The sequence below is a fragment of the Emericellopsis atlantica genome (genome assembly GCF_019669845.1).
Source record: "Emericellopsis atlantica unplaced genomic scaffold F5Z01scaffold_20, whole genome shotgun sequence".
Lineage (NCBI taxonomy): Eukaryota > Fungi > Ascomycota > Sordariomycetes > Hypocreales > Bionectriaceae > Emericellopsis > Emericellopsis atlantica.
Window position 1 is genome coordinate 189,657 of NW_025764722.1, and position 18,550 is coordinate 208,206.

General features: G+C 56.0%; 6 protein-coding genes across 6 annotated transcripts; 4 read left to right on the forward strand and 2 right to left on the reverse strand.

Annotated features, from left to right (window-relative positions):
* The first annotated feature begins 655 nt into the window (after positions 1–655).
* F5Z01DRAFT_660131 (uncharacterized protein) lies at positions 656–6,642 on the forward strand. The gene is made up of 2 exons (XM_046263810.1): positions 656–5,155; positions 5,214–6,642. The coding sequence occupies exons 1-2, from the start codon at positions 943–945 to the stop codon at positions 6,518–6,520; spliced, it is 5,520 nt and encodes a 1,839-aa protein (XP_046116559.1). The 5' UTR covers positions 656–942; the 3' UTR covers positions 6,521–6,642.
* On the reverse strand, positions 6,643–9,968 carry F5Z01DRAFT_710085 (SNF2 family N-terminal domain-containing protein). Its single transcript, XM_046266473.1, has 2 exons — positions 8,690–9,968; positions 6,643–8,636 (listed from the first exon to the last, which is right to left on the reverse strand). Exons 1-2 carry the CDS (start codon positions 9,515–9,517, stop codon positions 6,816–6,818), a joined length of 2,649 nt encoding a protein of 882 aa, XP_046116560.1. The 5' UTR covers positions 9,518–9,968; the 3' UTR covers positions 6,643–6,815.
* Positions 9,969–10,360: 392 nt separating this feature from the next.
* On the forward strand, positions 10,361–11,788 carry F5Z01DRAFT_660135 (multisynthetase complex auxiliary component p43). The gene has a single exon (XM_046263811.1). The coding sequence runs from the start codon at positions 10,534–10,536 to the stop codon at positions 11,728–11,730; it is 1,197 nt and encodes a 398-aa protein (XP_046116561.1). The 5' UTR covers positions 10,361–10,533; the 3' UTR covers positions 11,731–11,788.
* Positions 11,789–11,936: 148 nt separating this feature from the next.
* F5Z01DRAFT_660136 (uncharacterized protein) lies at positions 11,937–14,186 on the forward strand. The gene has a single exon (XM_046263812.1). The coding sequence runs from the start codon at positions 12,017–12,019 to the stop codon at positions 14,138–14,140; it is 2,124 nt and encodes a 707-aa protein (XP_046116562.1). The 5' UTR covers positions 11,937–12,016; the 3' UTR covers positions 14,141–14,186.
* A 5-nt stretch (positions 14,187–14,191) lies between these two features.
* On the reverse strand, positions 14,192–16,007 carry F5Z01DRAFT_221503 (S-adenosyl-L-methionine-dependent methyltransferase). The gene is made up of 6 exons (XM_046258218.1): positions 15,849–16,007; positions 15,105–15,802; positions 14,976–15,057; positions 14,800–14,919; positions 14,498–14,743; positions 14,192–14,445 (listed from the first exon to the last, which is right to left on the reverse strand). The coding sequence occupies exons 2-6, from the start codon at positions 15,688–15,690 to the stop codon at positions 14,244–14,246; spliced, it is 1,236 nt and encodes a 411-aa protein (XP_046116563.1). The 5' UTR covers positions 15,691–15,802; positions 15,849–16,007; the 3' UTR covers positions 14,192–14,243.
* A 1,445-nt stretch (positions 16,008–17,452) lies between these two features.
* On the forward strand, positions 17,453–18,446 carry F5Z01DRAFT_221406 (uncharacterized protein). Its single transcript, XM_046258217.1, has one exon. The coding sequence runs from the start codon at positions 17,719–17,721 to the stop codon at positions 18,337–18,339; it is 621 nt and encodes a 206-aa protein (XP_046116564.1). The 5' UTR covers positions 17,453–17,718; the 3' UTR covers positions 18,340–18,446.
* Positions 18,447–18,550: the final 104 nt, after the last annotated feature.

Consider the following 18,550-nt stretch of genomic DNA (forward strand, 5'->3'; position numbering starts at 1 on the left):
TACCGCAACGTCAAAAAGACACGCGGCAATGGCCCGCAGAATGGCGAAGTTCGTTCCGGCTCTCGTTGCGACAACGAATACGCGCAAGAGCGCGCATGCTGCCAGTGGATCGCCACGCAATGGCCAGGGGAAAAGCCTGTCAGGACTCGGGACTCAACTCAGGACTCAGAACAGGGTGGCTGTGCATCAGGAATCAGGATCAAGGGGATCGCTGGGCAGAATCGTTGCTGAACCTTGTTTTCGATAGCGGGCGAGGTCAGAATCGCGTCATGCGCTGTTTGTGAGTCGAAGACAATAGCATATTGTCTGTACTTTGTGGTTCGGAAGCTTCATCAATATCGAGAAAGCCGTGCGGACGCGTCCAAGCTTGTCAAGCGTTGTGCAGGAAGCTACGGCGGAGGGCACAGTGGGGATGCGGACGCGACGACGGGACATGAGCCCCGGAGCATGCAAAAAAACACAGTGCGCGCTTTGGTTGCGCCTGCCTGTTGCTGATTGTGGGCTGCCATGCGAGTGAAACTCGCTCCATTGACTGGCGCAATTGGCGAATTTGTGAAATAAAGGTGGGTTCCCGAGAGAAGACAGCGCCAAGCACAGTATGAAGAATACGTCGAGCGCTCACTCTCACTGTCTCACCGAACAGTCAACAGATCATCCCATTGACAATTGTACTACGTACCTCGCCTTCCAGGTATAATCGATCTCTCATCCCAATTCAGAACGAGGTCGCTGTCCTGTCACTTGTTGCTTCAATATCCTTCAGCGATGGCTCATGCATTAATGTCCCAGTTTGTTGCAGCTTAGGTCGGTGATGCAGTTTGAAGCGTTGGCACGCTCGACTTGCCTCATTACCTTCACCCCAATTCATTGATACCCGTCGCACTCAAGGAACGCACATGTCGCAAATCTAGCATTGGATCTTTCTTATAACCTGCCTTCGCAATGGCCATCACTGTGGATCGTCGCCAACGTAGGATTATCCGACTCGCCCAAGAATGGAACGTCACTTTACCTTCGGCTGCTCCAGCACGCCTCGAACGACCAGCCAGCCTGCCTTCACATCGGACACCCACCGATGACCACACCGCCGAGGACCTTCTCCAACGCCACGCGATAGAACTTTCTCATACCCGGCCCAAGAGCGGCCTGCAAAGAGCCTTTTCAACCAGCAATCTCAAGAAGGGCAAGCATTGGGAGCCAAAGCATATTCTCCAGGTCCTCACGACATGGATCTCCCAAGCGGGATCGGCCGGCGTGGCCGAGGCCCTCATCGCCAAGCTCACAGCCTCGGGCGTTGACCTAGGTGCCATGTCTATGCAAAAGTCAAACCTTCTGAGTCGACGCCGAAGTATTGATGGGGCCATGGACAAGGCCAAGCTCATGAGACTCGCGGTACAGAACAACCAACTGGAAATGGTCCAAGTTCTTGTCCCGTACGCCGACCCTATGTCCCTCGACGCTTGTCTTCCACTGGCCGTAAGGCAAGGCAATACCCCCATCGTTGAGCTCCTGTTGCAATTTGGCGCCAATGTCTCACAAACGGCCGAAGGCCAGGATGCCTTTCGCCAAGCTTGCAATGTCTCCATGTTGGCAGACATGGTCAAGCTCATTCTACAATCAGATGGCAGGCCGTCGCCGTCTCTCGCATCACAGTCCATGGTGGACGCTACAAGAATAGGGAGCCTGGAGATGGTCACACACCTCAGCCGTTCAGTGGCTGATGGCGACTACAACCAAGCGGAGGCTCTTCAACTTGCCGTCAGCATGGGGCGCGGCGACCTCTCTCTTGCCATAATCATGGGCAATAGGCCTCCACAGGCCCCCGGCGTGAGCCAGGCTTTCGAAAACACGCTCAACAGCTCCGCTTTGACACCTGGTATGAAGCTCCAACTGGCGGAGCTGCTCATCTGTGCTGGCGCAGATGGAAGGGTGCTATCGCACGCTCTCCAGGTTGCCTGCGACTCGCAGTTTTATGAGATGGCGAGGCTTTTGGCTTCCTATGGAGTATCCATCGAGTACAACAACGCCGCTGCACTGAGAAACGCCATACAAAAAGGGCAACTAGATCTTGTCTGCTCTTTGTTGACCGACTCTGCGACATTGTCGCCGTCCGCGGCCTCCAGCTGTGTCTCGTCAATACCTCAACAAATCGCCCCGGCCGATCGGTACATGCTACTTGACTTGCTGTTGCGAAAGGGCGCGAAAGGGCGGCCTTTGGATGACATGCTCATCGTCGCTGCCGAAGCCGGCGATACCAACTCGGTCGAGCTGCTGCTGAAACCCTTCTTTCCCGAGCCGCCTTCAAACGGAGCAAATGGTATGAACGGTGGTCGGAGCACGTCTCAGATGCTACAACGCCATGAAGTCGCATCCCCTGACTATCGGGAAGGCCATGCGTTGCGAACGGCCGTGCTGCGATTGGACACAACTATGACGGCCAGGATTCTCGCTAGCCAACCTTCACCTGACACTTTGACCAGAGTCTTCCCTTTGACCAAGAATCTGACGGCCGCAGACCGCTACGAGATGGTCGAGCTGTTTCTCAAGGGAGCCTTGTCAGGGCCACCGCTCCATGCTGCACTTCAGGACGCGATCAGCGAGGATATCTCGTCCAGAGACGGTGCACTTATCGGGCTCCTATTGCAACACGGAGCGGACATCAATTACAACCGAGGTCAAGGTCTGCAATCAGTGATTCTTCAAGCTGACCTGCCACTTCTCGAGACCCTCATACACAAAGCATCGCCTCAAACCGCGGCCGCTCGAATCGCGGATGTCATGAGGGTTTCCGACCATCGCACGCGGTATGGAATGATGGTGTTGCTTCTCGGAGCCGGGGCATCCATTGACATTGAAGGAACAACTGCTGGTCTCGCTGAGACGTTGAAAGAGAAGCCAGTCGACATGTCTTTGTTAAGGTTGATGCTGCAGCAGGGCAATGCAGATGTCAACAACAGCCGCTACAATGTTATTAGCGCAGCTGTCGGAAACCCCGACCCCAAGGTTCTTGAGTTGGTTCTTGGGCTTGGGAAGCCACAGGCAGAGACCATATCTAAGGGACTCCTGGAGGTGTCATCACTGCCACCTTCGGATGGCAAAACGTGGAAGATGCAAATTGCACTTGCCAAGTCGAGAAGGCCGGAAGATCTTTCGACCCTTCTGACCAACGAAGTGCATACTCTGACACAAAGCAGCTCACGAGCAGTGTCATTGTCCACAATCAAGATGCTCTTGGATAATGGTGCCGACGTCAATCACGGTCCAGCACTGTGTCATGCTGTATCCAGCGGCAGCACTGCAATCACAGACGCACTCTTGGAAAGCCCAAAACCTCCAACACAAGCAACACTCGACCCTGCTTTGCCCCATGCGCTAAAGTTGTCTGACCTGATGGACCGCCTGTCCTTCACAAAGAAGCTCATTGCGGCTGGGGCATCACCTCTGCAGATCAACAGAGGATTGATTCATGCAGTTGAGCACTACACAGATGACGTGTCTCTTCTGGGTGTTTTGGCTGAAAAGGCCAATACCACGGACGGCGAGGCCTTAGCCATGGCGGCTTCTAAAGAGGCGTCAGATGTGATTGACCTGTTATTAAAGAAGTCGAAGCATACGCTAGATGTCAAGCATGCAGCCTTGGCCCGCGCAATGAGCATTCGCGATCGAGCATCTCGTAGGGGAATATGCGCGCGGCTTCTCGAGGACGGCATCTCCAAAGAAGAAGCATCAAATGCTCTCCTGATCGCTGCGAGGGACGGCGACATCGAACTGGGCAATATCCTCATGGCTCATGGCGCTAGTATCTCAAGCAACGGAGGCCAGGCTATCATCGAGGCCTGCCGAGGCGGTAGCGCCGAAGTCGTCGAGATCTTACTGAAGAGTGAAGGCCAGGTGCACAAGGCAACACTGGAGAACGCATTTCAGGCAGCAACTGAAGTGCGAGATCTCAACAAGAGAGCCGTCATTTTCGAGAAGTTGCTGCGAAGAGGAGTGTCAGGCGAGCCCGTCGACGCGCAACTGGCATTTGCTGCACGCTACGGCGAGGCAGGACATGAGGTCCTCCGAGTTCTGCTTGCCGCTGGGGCAGATCCCAACTACCAGAGCGGCGAAGCTGTCTTGGTCGCAACACGAACCGCATTCATGCGGAATCTTGAGCTGCTCCTGGGCTTGTGGGATCAGGAAGGCAGGCAAAAGAGACCTTCGCAGCCGACCCTTTTGCGTGCTTTCGAAGCCTGTTGGGGACTGAATCGCGATACACGGTACAACATCATTTTGGATCTGTTCAAAGCTGGTGTGCCGGTGGTGGACATTGTGCACGCCGCATTGAACGATGCTGTCAACGAAGAGGACTCCGAAGACAGGTTGATACAACTGCTGCTCGACCATGGGGCCTCGCCAACTGCTAATGAGTGCAAAGCCCTCATCAATGCGGTGAAGAAGGGCGCATCATCCTCAATAAGTGTTCTGCTCAGCCGGCCGTTGCCAGCAGAGGCGCTCAATTATACCTTTGCTGAAAGTTATACACCAGACAGCTTCACATCCTGGTTCTCTCAGAGTGGCATCCAGACTATCCGAGTTCTCCTGGAGCACGGAGCTCAGGGAGGCGCTCTGAGTCAAATGGCACTACAAGTCATGAACAATCACACACCAGACACGGCAGATCTAGCAGATGAGTTCATAACTTTGCTGGCATCACATGGCCTGGACGTAAACTACAACAGGGGCGAGCCCCTACAAGTGGCTGCGTCCCAAGCAAACGTTGGCTGGACGAAAGAGCTCCTGGCCTTGCATCCTTCGACCGAGTCGTTGTCATTCGCCTTCCAGCACATTTTCGACACCGCGCTCGACCAGGATGACGCCCTGCAGCTATTCGAGCTATTCGCAGACTATCGCGACGGCGAAACTAGAGTGGATGTCATGGCGCAGAAGCCAGATGCGGCCCCCGTGCTGGTGCAGGCCATGACACAGTATCCCAGGTCTCTTGTGATCCTCAAGACATTGCTCGATACTGGTTTCTACCATGATCAAGCCACATTTTACCGAATCTACGATGACATTGATGAACAAGAGCAAATGACGCTTCTCACCTGGGCCATTGCACAGCCCCAGAAAAAGATCAGCTCGTCACTCATTGAGCTGCTTTTGGATCGCGGTGGTGAGTTTGCCCACTCCTTTCGTGCCACTTCTCTGGCGTGGGACTGACGCAGACACAGCCAAGGTTAATGTCGAGACTCCCTTATCGCGGACAACACCATTGATGCAGGCGATCCAAAATCGCCGACCGGATCTTGTGCGGAAACTGCTTCTCAGGGACGCAGAGGTCGACATTGTGGACTACAAAGGACGCTCCCCGTTGTCAATGGCTACCGACATTGGCGGTAAACTAGGCACCGAAATGATGGCTGACCTACTCGCCGCGGATCCCTCGAGAGACGATGGCTCGCTACACAATGCGGCCCGCTCCTTGAGCTTGGATGTTGTCAGCGTGCTCATCCAGTCTGGTCACGATCCAGATTTCCCGAGCCCCTGTCACGAAGGCAGGAGTGCGCTGGGCGAGATCTGTCTCAAGGGCTCGGACACGGAACTAACCGCCGAGCGCGAGAAGAAGATGCAAAAGGTAATGAATCTGCTCATTGATCAGGGCTCCGATCTCTCGATAAAGACGCGAGGCAAGTCCCTGCTTTATCTGTGCTTCGAGGCACGCGATCCCGTGGCCACAAGTCGCATCCTGCTCAAGGCGGGCATGTGGAAATTTATCAACAAGCCCCTGAATCAGTATACTGACGAGGACCACACATACTCTCCGACAATGTACGTCAAGAAGCTGCTGCCGGAATCAGACTACAAAGAGGAGCTTCTGGCTTTGCTGTATGCCAACCGTGCTGTGGACGTGTACTACGCCAACTCTGGCGCTCAGCCCGAGGATGCGGTCGGTCTGCCTGAGGATGTCAAAGTCGAGGAACGGGTCCGCAAAGCCCGTCTCAGCCGTTTGGCGGAGGAGAATCAGGACTTTGCCCTATCCCTCGCGCGAAAACGGGAGCTCGCCAGCGTAGAGGGGCAGATCTGGAAGCAAAAGGCCGAGATGGAAGACGCCCGACGCCGTCAGCTCCAGAACGAGGATCTACTGGCCGTGCGGAATAGAGCGCAGCTTGAGGAATCGCTCGAGGCCGCGACGCATCGTCGACGTGTGTCCGAGCAGCGCTCTCTGACGGAGGCGTCAATCTCCCGCACCAGGGCCATTGCGGCGACCGAGCTCGACGCTGAGGAAGCGAAGCAGAGGAAGACGCTGGAATGGCAGCAGCGCCTCAACTCGGAGAGGGTGGACCACGTCAGGGCCATCAGCGCCGTGACGATCAGTGAGCGCGAGGAGCTTGATCGACTGGAGAACAAGGCCGATCAAAGGCTAAAGGGCCGACTCAATCAACAGAAGAAACTCCTGGATGTGCAAGAGAGACTTAACCGTGGCGGCTCCCTGGGATCAGCTAGTCAGAGGAGGCAGATTGAGGAAGCAGTAGATTGATCTCGACATGAAGTTGGATGGACACTTGGGGCAAAGTGAAGCTATAATAGGTAAATAGTGCAGTCAAAGGCCAAAGGCTTGAGTGCCGGCCAACAAACAGATGCTAAATAATTCGGTCAAGCAATGCTTGCTACATGTATATCCCGCCCTTTAACCATACAGATTGGTGGTATCCATGAAAACCACGCTCAGTCAAGTCCACGCGCTTGAGCATCCTGCAATCCTGTAGCCACAGAGCCATCCGCAGCTTCAAGCAATGTGTGTACCTCAAATAAAGCCAAGTTATGCAGCTTCGCTATCCCTTCTTCGTCATCGTAATCGAGTCCGCACCTGTTTCCACGACCCGGTACGCGTCAGCATCGCCATCGCCTCTCTCGGCGCGATCGAATGCCTCGTCGCTGCGGTCACAAATAATGTCCAAATCCTTCTCGCTCAGGATACCATCACCGCTGCTGCCTTGGAAGACCTGCCCGTCCTTGAGCAGCAATGAACGCAGCGTCTCGGCGTCGAGGCCTTCCTCGTCTGTCTCCTGGTTCAACTTCTGTCCCATTGTCTTGAAGCCGCCTTTCTGGATGACCAACTTCTCCAAGCGACGCTTGGCATCCGCCGACGAGAGTAGGGTCTCCTCTACGGTCGACTTTGTAGCGATACGGTACACAATAACGGGTCGTGTCTGTCCGATGCGGTGCGCACGGTCTTGGGCCTGCAAGTCTTGTTGCGGGTTGAAGTCTGAGTCGAACAAGATCACGGTGTCTGCGGCCGCCAGGTTGATGCCCTGGCCACCCGCTCGAGTGGAGAGCAGGAAGATCTTGTAGTCATCGTCGGTGTTGAATTGCTTAATTTGCGACCGACGTGACGCCTGATCAACCGAGCCATCGAGACGGCAGGTGTTCCACCCTCGGAGCTCCCGGCAGTAGTCTTCCAATATGTCGAGCTGGGTTGTGAACTGGGAAAAGACCAGAACTTTGTGGCCATTGGCGAACAGGTGCTTCAGCAATCGGTCAAGCAGCAACATCTTGCCAGATGCTGTGACAATGGACTCGTCCACGGGGATGTCTGTCGCCACAGCCCAGGGATTGTAAAAGTTATGAGGTGAGTTACAAACCAGGCGCAGCTGGGCCATGGGGTTTCCCAGCTTCTTCGCGGCGATTTGCTGCTTTGCCAGCATGATGGCATCATTTCGCGCCTTCTCCTCGGGAGAAAGCTCCGCCTCTTCATCTTTCTCTTCCTGCGAGTCAATCATCTCGTCCGCCAGCTTCGCTTCGAATTCATCATCGGACATTCGCTCCTCGTCCGACTCTGCTTCCTTATACCTCCGCCTCGCCCTTGTCGGCCGGCTGCGTGTACTACCAGGCGTTGACTGCCGACTTGAGCGTGAGCTCTTGGGCTCGGGGGCAACTGATGTAGGCGCAGACTTGCGTTTTCCCCTAGTCTTGGGTTCGGGGGTCACAGCCTCGGCCTGAAGCGCTGCAATCTTGGGGGGTCGCCCGCGCCCGCGCTTGCCCATGAGCTTATCGAAGGCATTGGCGGCCGTCGGCGAATTCTCTTCTGCCTTCTTTCGCGGGCTTTCTCGAATTGGTAACGACGCAGGTTTCTGTGGTGTTGCCACTGACTTGCTGCTAGAGCGCGACTTGGCGTTGCTCACAGGCTTGAACGTTTCGTCGATCCTCTCCATGGCCTTCTGTTCCAAGTAGCTCCTGCTGTCTATGTCCGGGTCCGTCAATGTATTGTAGAGATCCGTTTGCTCCTTGGTCATGGGTGCGAACAGCACGTACTCGCGCTTGCGTGGCAGATATGCTGCAACGTCCTGCTTGATGCGTCTCAGCAGCAAAGGCTGCAGAATCATATGGATCTTTTTCACGAGGCTTTGCTTCTGCTCGTCGCCGATGAAGTGCGCTGTTCCCTCTTCGTCTTCTAGTTCAGAAAAGTCGAACCAGGACTCAAAGGCCTCCCAGTCAGTGAAGATTGTTGGTAGCAAAAAGTGCAGCAAGGACCAGAGCTCCTTCAGGTTGTTCTGCAGAGGCGTTCCAGTGATGAGCAAGCGCGTGGCGGACGGGAATCGTTGAAGGTGCTGAAACAGCTTTGCCTCCGAGTTCTTCATTCTGTGGCCCTCGTCCTAGACAATGTCAGCATTGCGTACTATCGTCCACTGCGGCTGTGGTGACTGACGATGATGATGAACTCCCAATTGATCTTACCCAAAGCAGCCTGCTCGACAATGACCATTTCATAGGATGTGCATACAACAGGGAATCGCTTGTTGGGGCGACCCCCGGTGAGATTTTTACTGATCTTGGTCTCAAAGATATCCCTTCGCTGCTGAGGCGTACCATGGAACATGACGACGGGTATCGAGGGCACCCATTTCTCAAACTCGTCCATCCAGTTGGACAAAGTACTCAGTGGCGCTACAATCAGGTGCGGTCCTAGGTAGCCCTCTTGTTCCCGCAAAAGAGCGATCAATGCGATGGTCTGTACGGTTTTCCCCAGGCCCATCTCGTCGGCGAGGATGCCACTCATGCCCTGTGAGCATATCTCGTACATCCATGTGAGACCTTCCAATTGGTAGTCTCGCATCGTCCCGTTGATCATACATTTTGGCTGTTTGGCCATCTCCAGGTTATGCTCGCCGAGCTGTTTGCCATCCAGGCTACTCCCCACTCTGCCGAGCACTTGGGTCTTCTTTGTCAAGATGTCGCTGAAGGCAGCGCTCTTCATCAAGAGCTCATCAAGCTCTCGCGCCTTGGCATCGCGCTCCGCCTTTGTTTCCGCCTTCTTCTTGCGAGGTTTGCGCTTAGCTTGGGCCTTGCGGTTGGCTTCTTCGAGGCGCGCATTGGCTTTCTTTGCCTCCTCCTCCTGTTCAAAGATCTGGTCCTCGGTGAGATTCCCCTCGGCTTTCAAATTGGCGGGCGATGCCGCCTTGGACTTAGGGGGCGACGTCGGGGCGCTGGTTGATAACCGGGACAATTCGTCCTCTGAGGAAGATGCGGTAGCCATATTGTGTTTTGCTAGGTCAATGCAAGGAGTTGAAAATTTGAGCGAACATCGACGAAGTCGAGTAGCTTCCGCTTCGTCAGGCGTCGATGCGATGTTGCGCCCTGGCACTGCAGATCGTCGTCAATCGGGAGTCGATGACGCTGCCGATGAAGGAAGGGAGAAGCAAGGAGGAGAGGGCAGCAAAGGTGACGAAATAGCCAAAGGATTCAAATGGGGATGATTTCAGGGGAATGTGAGCAAGCACTCAAGCCTTCCATTCACTTGGAGGCAGACGTGAATGGCAACTGAGTTGACAGTGCCAGAGTCGAAGAAAGCGACGCGCTTCGTCGCGTGTGTCGAGCATCATGGGGCGGGCGGCAGGGGTGTTAAAGTGCCTGCAGCTGCCTGGACGCCCCAAGCGGCAACGCGCGATCACGTTTTCCATTCACGCTCGCTCGCCATGAAACCGTGCCAACAACTGCGTCACTTGCGCAGGCACAATGAAGAATTGCCAAATACTCCTGTTGCGGTGGCCAATGTTGAAATATTAATATCGGAAGTGCTTCTTTCAACTTGTGTATTGAGAAACACAAGCCCACCTGACAATTCTTGAAGTCCATTATCAGGTGAATAGAGTGATGGGTGCACTCCCGCTGGAAACGCTTGTCTCAACAGCCCTCTGCAATGACTCCAGGATAGCAAGATTAATAAGTTCCCGGGCCATTTAATCCCTAAGAAATCCCATAAGTTTGTGCGGGTATTCATTTTAATTCCTCGCTTGCTCCCCTTGGCCTGGTGTAGGGTAGGCACCTCAGTCTCGCGGGGTACGACGATGCTGGGCCCAGGACCCCACCATCGCAACCACTGCACTCCCGTCCCCCCTCTTCAAACAGCAAAAACCCAATTTTCGAGTCTTCCTCCTACAAGTAGGAGACCTAGACTCAGTTTCTGCCACCGCCAACCTGCTTCCCATCCGCAATCTAACGAGGCGTCTCAGCCCAAGTCCCTCCCGATTCTACTCGACACTAGCCGCCAGAATGTCCGCTCTCGCTTCCCAGACCTACACTCCCACTGAGGAGACCGAGATCCAGCAATGGCTCACCACCTCGGACCGCCTCAAGACCTCCTCCGTCGAAGAGCAGTCCCCGATCCTAGATACGCTCAACGCGCACCTGTCGTCTCGAACCACGCTCCTCGGCTCGAAGCCCTCCAAGGCTGATGTCGCCATCTACGAGACCCTGAAGCCCGTGGTCAATGGCTGGAACTCTGAGCAGCGCTCCGGCGAGCAGGGTCGTCCCCACGTTGTGCGCCACCTCGACTTTGTCCAGAACTCCCCTCAGTTCGGTCTGTCGGTCAGCGACAAGGTGCAGGTCGACCAGGATGATGTCCTCTTCGTCAAGAAGCCCGTTGATGCCAAGGCTGAGAAGGAACGTCTCAAGAAGGAGAAGGCTGCTGCTGCTGCCGCCGCCGCTGGCGGTGAGGGCAAGGACGCGTCGCTTGTCGACCGCACCAAGGAGAAGGTGAAGGAGAAGGTTGCTGAGGCCAAGGAGACTGTCGCCGGCGTCGAGGGCAAGAAGAAGGAGAAGAAGGAAAAGAAGGAGAAGGCCCCGAAGCCGCAGAAGGCCGCGCCCGCTGCGGCTCCCCTCTCGCCCTCTCTGATCGATCTACGTGTCGGTCACATTCTCAAGGCTGTCAACCACCCCGATGCCGACTCGCTCTACGTGTCTACGATTGCCATGGGCGACCCTGCGGGTGAGGACACCACCGAATACGAGGGCCAGATCTGCCGCACGGTATGCTCGGGTCTCAACGGTCTGATCCCTCTTGCGGACATGCAGGGCCGCAAGGTTGTGGTTGTCTGCAACCTCAAGCCCGTCAAGATGCGTGGCATCAAGTCCTCCGCCATGGTGCTGGCCGCTTCCCCCAAGGTCAAGGAGGGCGAGACCGACGACCACAAGGGTCCCGTCGAGCTGGTCAGCCCACCCGAGGGCAGCAAGGCTGGTGAAAGGGTGTTCTTCGAGGGTTGGGGTGCCGACAAGCCCGAGGGTCAATTGAACCCCAAGAAGAAGATCTGGGAGACGATCCAGCCCGGCTTCACCACTACTGACAACCTCGAGGTTGCGTTCAATGCTGGCGCTGTCGAGCAGCTGGGCAAGACGGGCTTTGGCAAGCTCGTCACTGAGAGTGGTGGCGTTTGCACGGTCCAGACGCTCAAGGACGCCGTCGTTCGATAGAGGAATAGAAGACAGATAGTCTCATGCTATAGAAATCAAGATGTGACAAACCACTAAACTCGTTCCCAAACTCAATCACCCTTCAAGGGGCTGTAGTCAAACACTGTCGCTCTCATTCTGTCAGCCAACACAGTGCGGCCACACCGCCTGGCAGAATACCCTCACCGCCAAAAAAATCACAGATTCTGCCCCTCCACCACCAACGCTCCCCGTCACTCGTCATTTGCGCTACGTGCACCTGTCGCATTCGACAATCGCTCCGAATTCTGCGACACCGTATCTGGATATGGCGAAAGGCACAAAGGCCAAGGCGGGCTCGTCAGCCGCGCCCGCTCGCATTTCTGACCCCCGCTTCGCTTCGTTCGAGACAGACCCTCGCTTCCGCTTGCCCTCGAAGAAGAAGAACAAGACGACGATTGACAAGCGCTTCTCGCGCATGCTCGACGACGATGAGTTCACAGCCGAAGCAAGAGTCGATCGGTATGGAAGGAAGATCAAGAGCGATGCCAAGAAGAAGGCTCTGAAGAACCTGTACCAAGAAGAGGATGAAGAGGACAAGGTCGACGCGGAACCCGAGGAAGAGGATGTCGAGGTGGACGGCGATGAAATTGTGCAGAGGGAGTTACGCGCCGCGCACGAAAAGTACGATCCTGCCCGCGGCGGCGGTTTCTCCTCGTCAGAGGAGGACGACGACTCCGACAGCACCGAAAGCGATGAAGACGACTCCGACGAGGAGGACGGCGGGGTGGAGCTAGAGACGGCGGCAAATATGCAGCAGTTCCAGGACGAGCAGGCTGACGTCGAAGGAGGCGAAGTCACCAAGCGCCTGGCCATTGTCAACCTGGACTGGGACCACATCAAATCCACCGATCTGTTCGCCCTCTTCTCTAGCTTTGCGACCGACGGCGGGCGGGTCGAGCGGGTATCTGTGTATCCCAGCGAGTTTGGCAAAGAGCGCATGCAGCAAGAGGAAGTTGAGGGCCCGCCCAAGGAACTGTTCAAGTCCAAGGCCAAGGACTCTGACTCGGACAGCGACTCAGAAGAAGAGAGCGACGAGAAGATCAGGAAGCAGCTGATGCAGGAGGGCAACGACGAGGACTTTGACAGCGACGCCCTCCGCAAGTACCAGCTCGACCGCCTACGATACTACTACGCGGTGATGGAGTGCTCGGACCTGGTCACGGCCAAGAAGATCTACGACGCGACGGATGGCACCGAGTTCCAGTCATCATCAAACTTTCTGGATCTGCGGTTCGTGCCTGACGACGTGGAATTTGACGACGAGCCGCGCGACCGGTGCGACAAGCTGCCCAGCTCGTACAAGCCCATTGACTTTGTGACGAATGCTCTGCAGAGCTCCAAGGTCAAGCTCACGTGGGACATGCACCCCGAGGAGGCGTCGCGTAAGGATGCGATGGCGAGGGCATTCAGCGGCAGCCGGGCCGAGTTGGAGGAGAACGACATGAAGGCCTATCTGGCCAGCGACACAGAAGACGACCTCTTAGAAGAGGAGGAGGATGCTGCAGCGGGTCAAGAGGAGGCCGGTGCTGGTGAGGAGGGCGCGCCCAAGCTGTCAAAGAAGGAGCTCGCGAGGAAGAAGATGCGCGAGGCACTGGGCTTGTCTGATGAGCCCTCCAAGGGATCCAAGAAGGACGTGCCCGTGGGTGACATGGAGATCACTTTCACACCAGCCCTGTCCGAAAACGCCAAGGCCAAGAAGGACGACAAGGAAGAGACGACGATTGAAAAGTACGCACGCAAGGAGCGTGAGCGCAAGGAGAAGAAGCGTCAAAGGGCCAAGGCCAAGCGCGAGGGCGCTGATCCAGATGCTGCTGAGGAAGAGGATGAGGTCCTCGAAGCGGCCGAGCCCGCAGCAGGTCAAGATGAGGAGGATCTTGGCTTTAACGACCCCTTCTTCACGGCCGAAGAACCAGCGCCGCAGTCCAAGTCCGCCAAGCGAAAGGAGGAGCGCCTGGCCAAACGCGAGGCCCGCCTCGCGGCCGAAGCTGCTTCGGCCGCCGACAAGGCCAAGCTGGAGAAGGTCATGGCCGAAGATGCTGCGGACAACGAGCAAGCGGCCCACCTGGATCACTTTGACATGAATGACATTGTCAAGGCGGAGAAGCACGGGTCGAAGAAGGGCAAGGCGTCCAAGAAGAAGGCGCAGGACGTCAAGGCGCAGGGCAAGCTGCAGGAGGAGTTCCAGATGGACGTGGACGATGCGCGTTTCAAGGCTGTCTTTGATAGTCATGAGTTTGCCATTGACCCGTCGAACCCCAAGTTCAAGGCGACGGGTGGCATGAAGAGGCTTCTCGAGGAAGGGCGCAAGAAGAGGAGCGGTGGCGCTGACGATGATGACATTGGTGACGGCGAGCAGCGGAGGAAGAAGGCCAAGAAGAGCGGGCGGTAGATACTAATAGTGAATGGGTTGACATCGAAAAAATAAGAAATGGTTTTGCCTACAACCACACATTAAGCATGTCATCATCAATCGTAACTTGTATAACAGGGTATCATGTCGGCTTCTGACCACTCCAGAAATGCATCTTGCCGTAAGCATGGACATTGGGATCGCGCATCGCTTGTCGACACTCGGCGAACAACACCTCCATCTCCGCCTTCCCCCAGCCTAACAAGGGGAAGTGAATAGCGCCCACGGCCGGGAAGAACTGCTCGCAAGCGGTGCGGAAGTACATTCCTACCAGGCGCATGACCCTGGGCCATGTGGTCAGCGTGAAACCTCACCAATGGAGCCATGTTGACGAACCTGTCTTTTGGCCAGGTACCATATGGCAGCTTGATATAATTATGCCGGATATTCACAAACCCTGCTTCGTGCAGCTGATCGCCCCCCAAGACGGCGGCGTGCGCGTTGGTACCGAATTGAGCAAAGGCCTCGACCATGTGTTGCGTAAACCGGGACAGGGGCCAGTCCTCAGGGACGGTATCGTCGTCGGTGTGGACTTGGCCGTCGACGTCTTGCAGTTCGATCCATCCGCCGGGCGACATGTGCCTTGCCGCATCGCGTGAGCAGGCATGCAGTAGACGACGTTGGAGAGGTTTACTCACTGGTATGCTTGACGAAGGACGTCGACAGGAGCCTTGAGGACCGGAATCATATTTCGCAGATGGACGAAATCAAAGTCGTCACCGTTCATCCACTCTGCTTCGACGTCGTCGACGTAGAACCTACCAATCTCAGTTGCGACGCCCGAGGGGATTGGGCTCATGAGGAGCAGACGAACTTGACATTGGGTGGCACCCAGCAAGGTTGTATGGGACTGAGATCCGTCCCTGTTACCGTGGCATGAGGAAACATTTCCGCAACTACATCTGTGAGCATATGGTTCCCGGCGGAGACAAACGTGACTGACTCTCAATCGCCCACATGCCAGTCCCAGTGCCTAGGTCGAGCACCTTCTTCACGTTGCGTTCGTCCAAGGGCGCATAGAACAGTCGCCCATCCGTGGCTTCCAGCATCATCGCATGCATCATTTCCTCGCGACTCTGCTCATCCTCATCGTTCGGGATGGGATACCGTCCGTGTCGATAACGGTGATATCGCCTGCCATGCGCATAGCTGTGCTCGTACAGCCTGGGGAGTAGCGACATGGACTCGGCATACCCATCATGCTCCTCGGACGTTAGCGAGTCGCGGTCTGTGTCAAAGTTGACGCTGCTAGCAGAGAACTCTCCGTCGTCGTCCTCCTCCTCGTCGGAGCCCCCGGGTAAGATAGTGGTGTCACCATGTAGAAGCCCCTGGGCCGATACATTGGCAACCCCAGCCCCGTTAACGCCTAGCTCTGGTGAAGATTCATCCTCCTGGAGCCTTTTTTCTTCTTCCCCGGGCAAAGGCGGCTCTGGCGACTCGGTTCGTCCTTGTTGAGGCTGCACTGCAGATGACGCCTTGGCGCCCGAGGCCTGCCGCTCGGTGCGACGAGGGCTTCCCGCGTCGGCCATCGACGTTCATGCAAGGAGGCTCGTGGACCTTTTCGCTGATGCTGTGCAACAAGTTGTCGGCGCAGGGGGGGTTGGAGATGAGACCTTGGTCGACCAAGGCTTGTGCCGTCTGCTTGTCGTTTGTGAGGATTCGTGCTTCACCCAGTATGGTGACGTGCCTCTATGTTTTGCCCGTTGGCAACTGCCAGGGGGGTGACGCCTGGAGCCAACCACGCGGCAGGCGACGCGGGAATAGAGATGCCATCGGCCTTTGGCAGGCGCCTGCTGGGGCGGGACTTCAGTCGAGACTCTGGGAGTGGACAGAAACAGGCAGGAGCAGATGCGGCCACGTGCCAGTCTATAAAATTCATTCTACCTGCGTTATAAGAAGCAGAAACTCAAATTGGCGGAAATGGGCCTCCAGTCATCAGTGAGTGTCCGCTAGCATACCTACTAGACCTGCTAGATCTTGAGTCTAGATACGTGGTAGTAACCGGGCACTCTTCGACAACGATTGTTGGTATTTCCAATTACATGTAAGTAGTAAAAATCGACTGTTGGTGATAAGAATCGCAGACGGTCTGATCACAAGTCAAAGCAGATTCCCAGACTACAGACCATCTCTGCTCGTTGATGCATGTGATCTACCCGCGCAGCTGATAAAAGTGCCGGCCACTAGCAGCCCGCATTTCGAGGCGATGGTCTTGAATGCATGCGCCAAGGGTAGCGCCACCCGCAGCCGGTCGACGATGATACGTATGAGGAACAGATTGCTACTGGTTGGCCCTGTGGGAGTTGTGCACTTCATCCTCATGACATGCAGGCGGTGAGGAAGCTCAAGGGTGGGCATAGGGTAGCCAGAGTGTACTTGGCGACGGGGGAAAATAAGGACCTTGTTAAAGTGCTGTCTAAGGCTTGGATGTGTACCTCTAATGATACCTATGGATAGTCTTCCATCATGTTCTTCCTGGATATTCAGTCAGTTGTAAGGCACAGTACTTGGATGTAAACTAACCAAGATAGATCATACATGTAAGGTGGTGGACACTTGTTGGTGAGGTTGTCGTGTGGCGCAGGCTGCCCACACCTCCAGGACCTTATCTCGAGGACATGTTCAGACTCGTGCCTCCGCCCTACCACGTTGCCAGCTGCCAGATTGTCATCATTTCCCCAGAAAGACGGCACGAGCAATCTGGAGAAGAACAGCAGAACCCCGAGAAATACAGACGCGAAGCTTCTGCCACGGACAGTGGCGTTGGGGCCCGGAGCGACTGGAGGGGGGCAAAGTCCATGTCGCCATTTATCACCCACCGCCTCCAGCCAGCCAGCCAGCCAGCGAGCGACGTGACGACTGGAGGCGGCGCCTCACGCAGCACGATGAGCATGCACTGTAACCCTCCTGTCGTGCATGTGCATGCGCAAACCACCATGATGGCGAGAAGCAGAGAATCCCATCATCCGCCTGCCAACCTCCTGTCCTCAACTGCCCGGAGCTCCCATCCCGCTCGCGCCTTGTGAGACTGGCCGTCCAACCAACACACGCGCCGCCTCGACGCCACCCACCCTGTTTCTCCGCATCTTGCACGCACTCGACCTTAGTTCAATGCCAGCCGCAGCCTTCATGACACCCACCATCTCCATCGTACCCAGAGACATCGGTGTGGTCGCCTTCCGTGGGGGGGCTCTTGGCCTGGGACTGATAAGACATGGTGATGCCTCGCTCTCCTCCTCTACTACTCTGCATCTTTTCCTCTCGTGAGCATTTCTCCGCCTGCTGGTTTCAGTCTATCGACAGAGTGTGTGATTTTTGAACCTGTGCAGGGAGGGTCCTCTCGTCATCACACTTTTCTACCCCCATCTTTCGCGTCGTCAGGGATCGCGAATCGCGATCGGCTCCATAGTCGAGCGAAAAAAATCTTGAAAGCGCAGAGAGACTACCTGGTAGTCACCACCAACCCCAAAGGCAAAACTCCCACTGCCTCATCATATCAAAGACAAGAGTGCGGCATTCCTCTCCTTGCTCTCATTCCCTTTTCTGCCCTTTAAGCAATGAAGGACACGCCCACCGTCATGATCACGGAAACGCAGCCTCTACTCGTCAAACCAGCGCCACCCCCATCGCCACCTCTCAACTCGGCGCAGCGCATCGCCATCACCCTCTTCGCGTCCGTGCGCGTCGTCCGTGGTCTCGCCTTCATCGCCTGGCCGGCCATCGGCCTCTCGTCATTTGACATTCCCACCACAGGCGCGACATTTTTGCTGGGCGCGCTTCTCGGCTCCAGGGATTTCCTCCTGGGCGGCCTGCTCTGGACGGCTGACCTCGATGCACCCAGCAGGCGCGAGGTGCGTAGAGCGCTCCTGGTGAACCTTCTCTCCGACGCCATGGACACCTGCATCCTCATCTTCTCCGCCGCCTGCTCCTGGCACTGGCGCAACCCGTTTATTGAGATTGGCCTCGCCGCTGTCCTGGCCGTCGCAGAACACCTGACTCTGTGGAGCATGGACGAGGACACCGACGATGGCGCAGCAGCCTACGTGCGGCTTGTCCAGGCCGGCGAGGACAAGCAGAGGCGCATGGACTCGTGGCTGACCGAGTTGAGGGCGGCGGAGGCGCAGAGCTATCGACCTGCGTCGACAGTTGCCGAGTCCCATGCTGGAGGGGCTCAATGACGATGATGAGATAGGTTCATGTCAACGATTTACACTTATAAGCGTACGGTGTTTGGGGTACATTGTCATTTTGAAGGAAAAACTGTTCTTTTCAGGAGTTTAGCTTGTATTGTCGTGGGCAGTGCTGGGTTTGTCAGGTCCCATAGATACACGAAGATGAGAGACAGGGAAAGAAGTCTCATTTTGACTAGCTCGTGCGAAACCTCTGTTG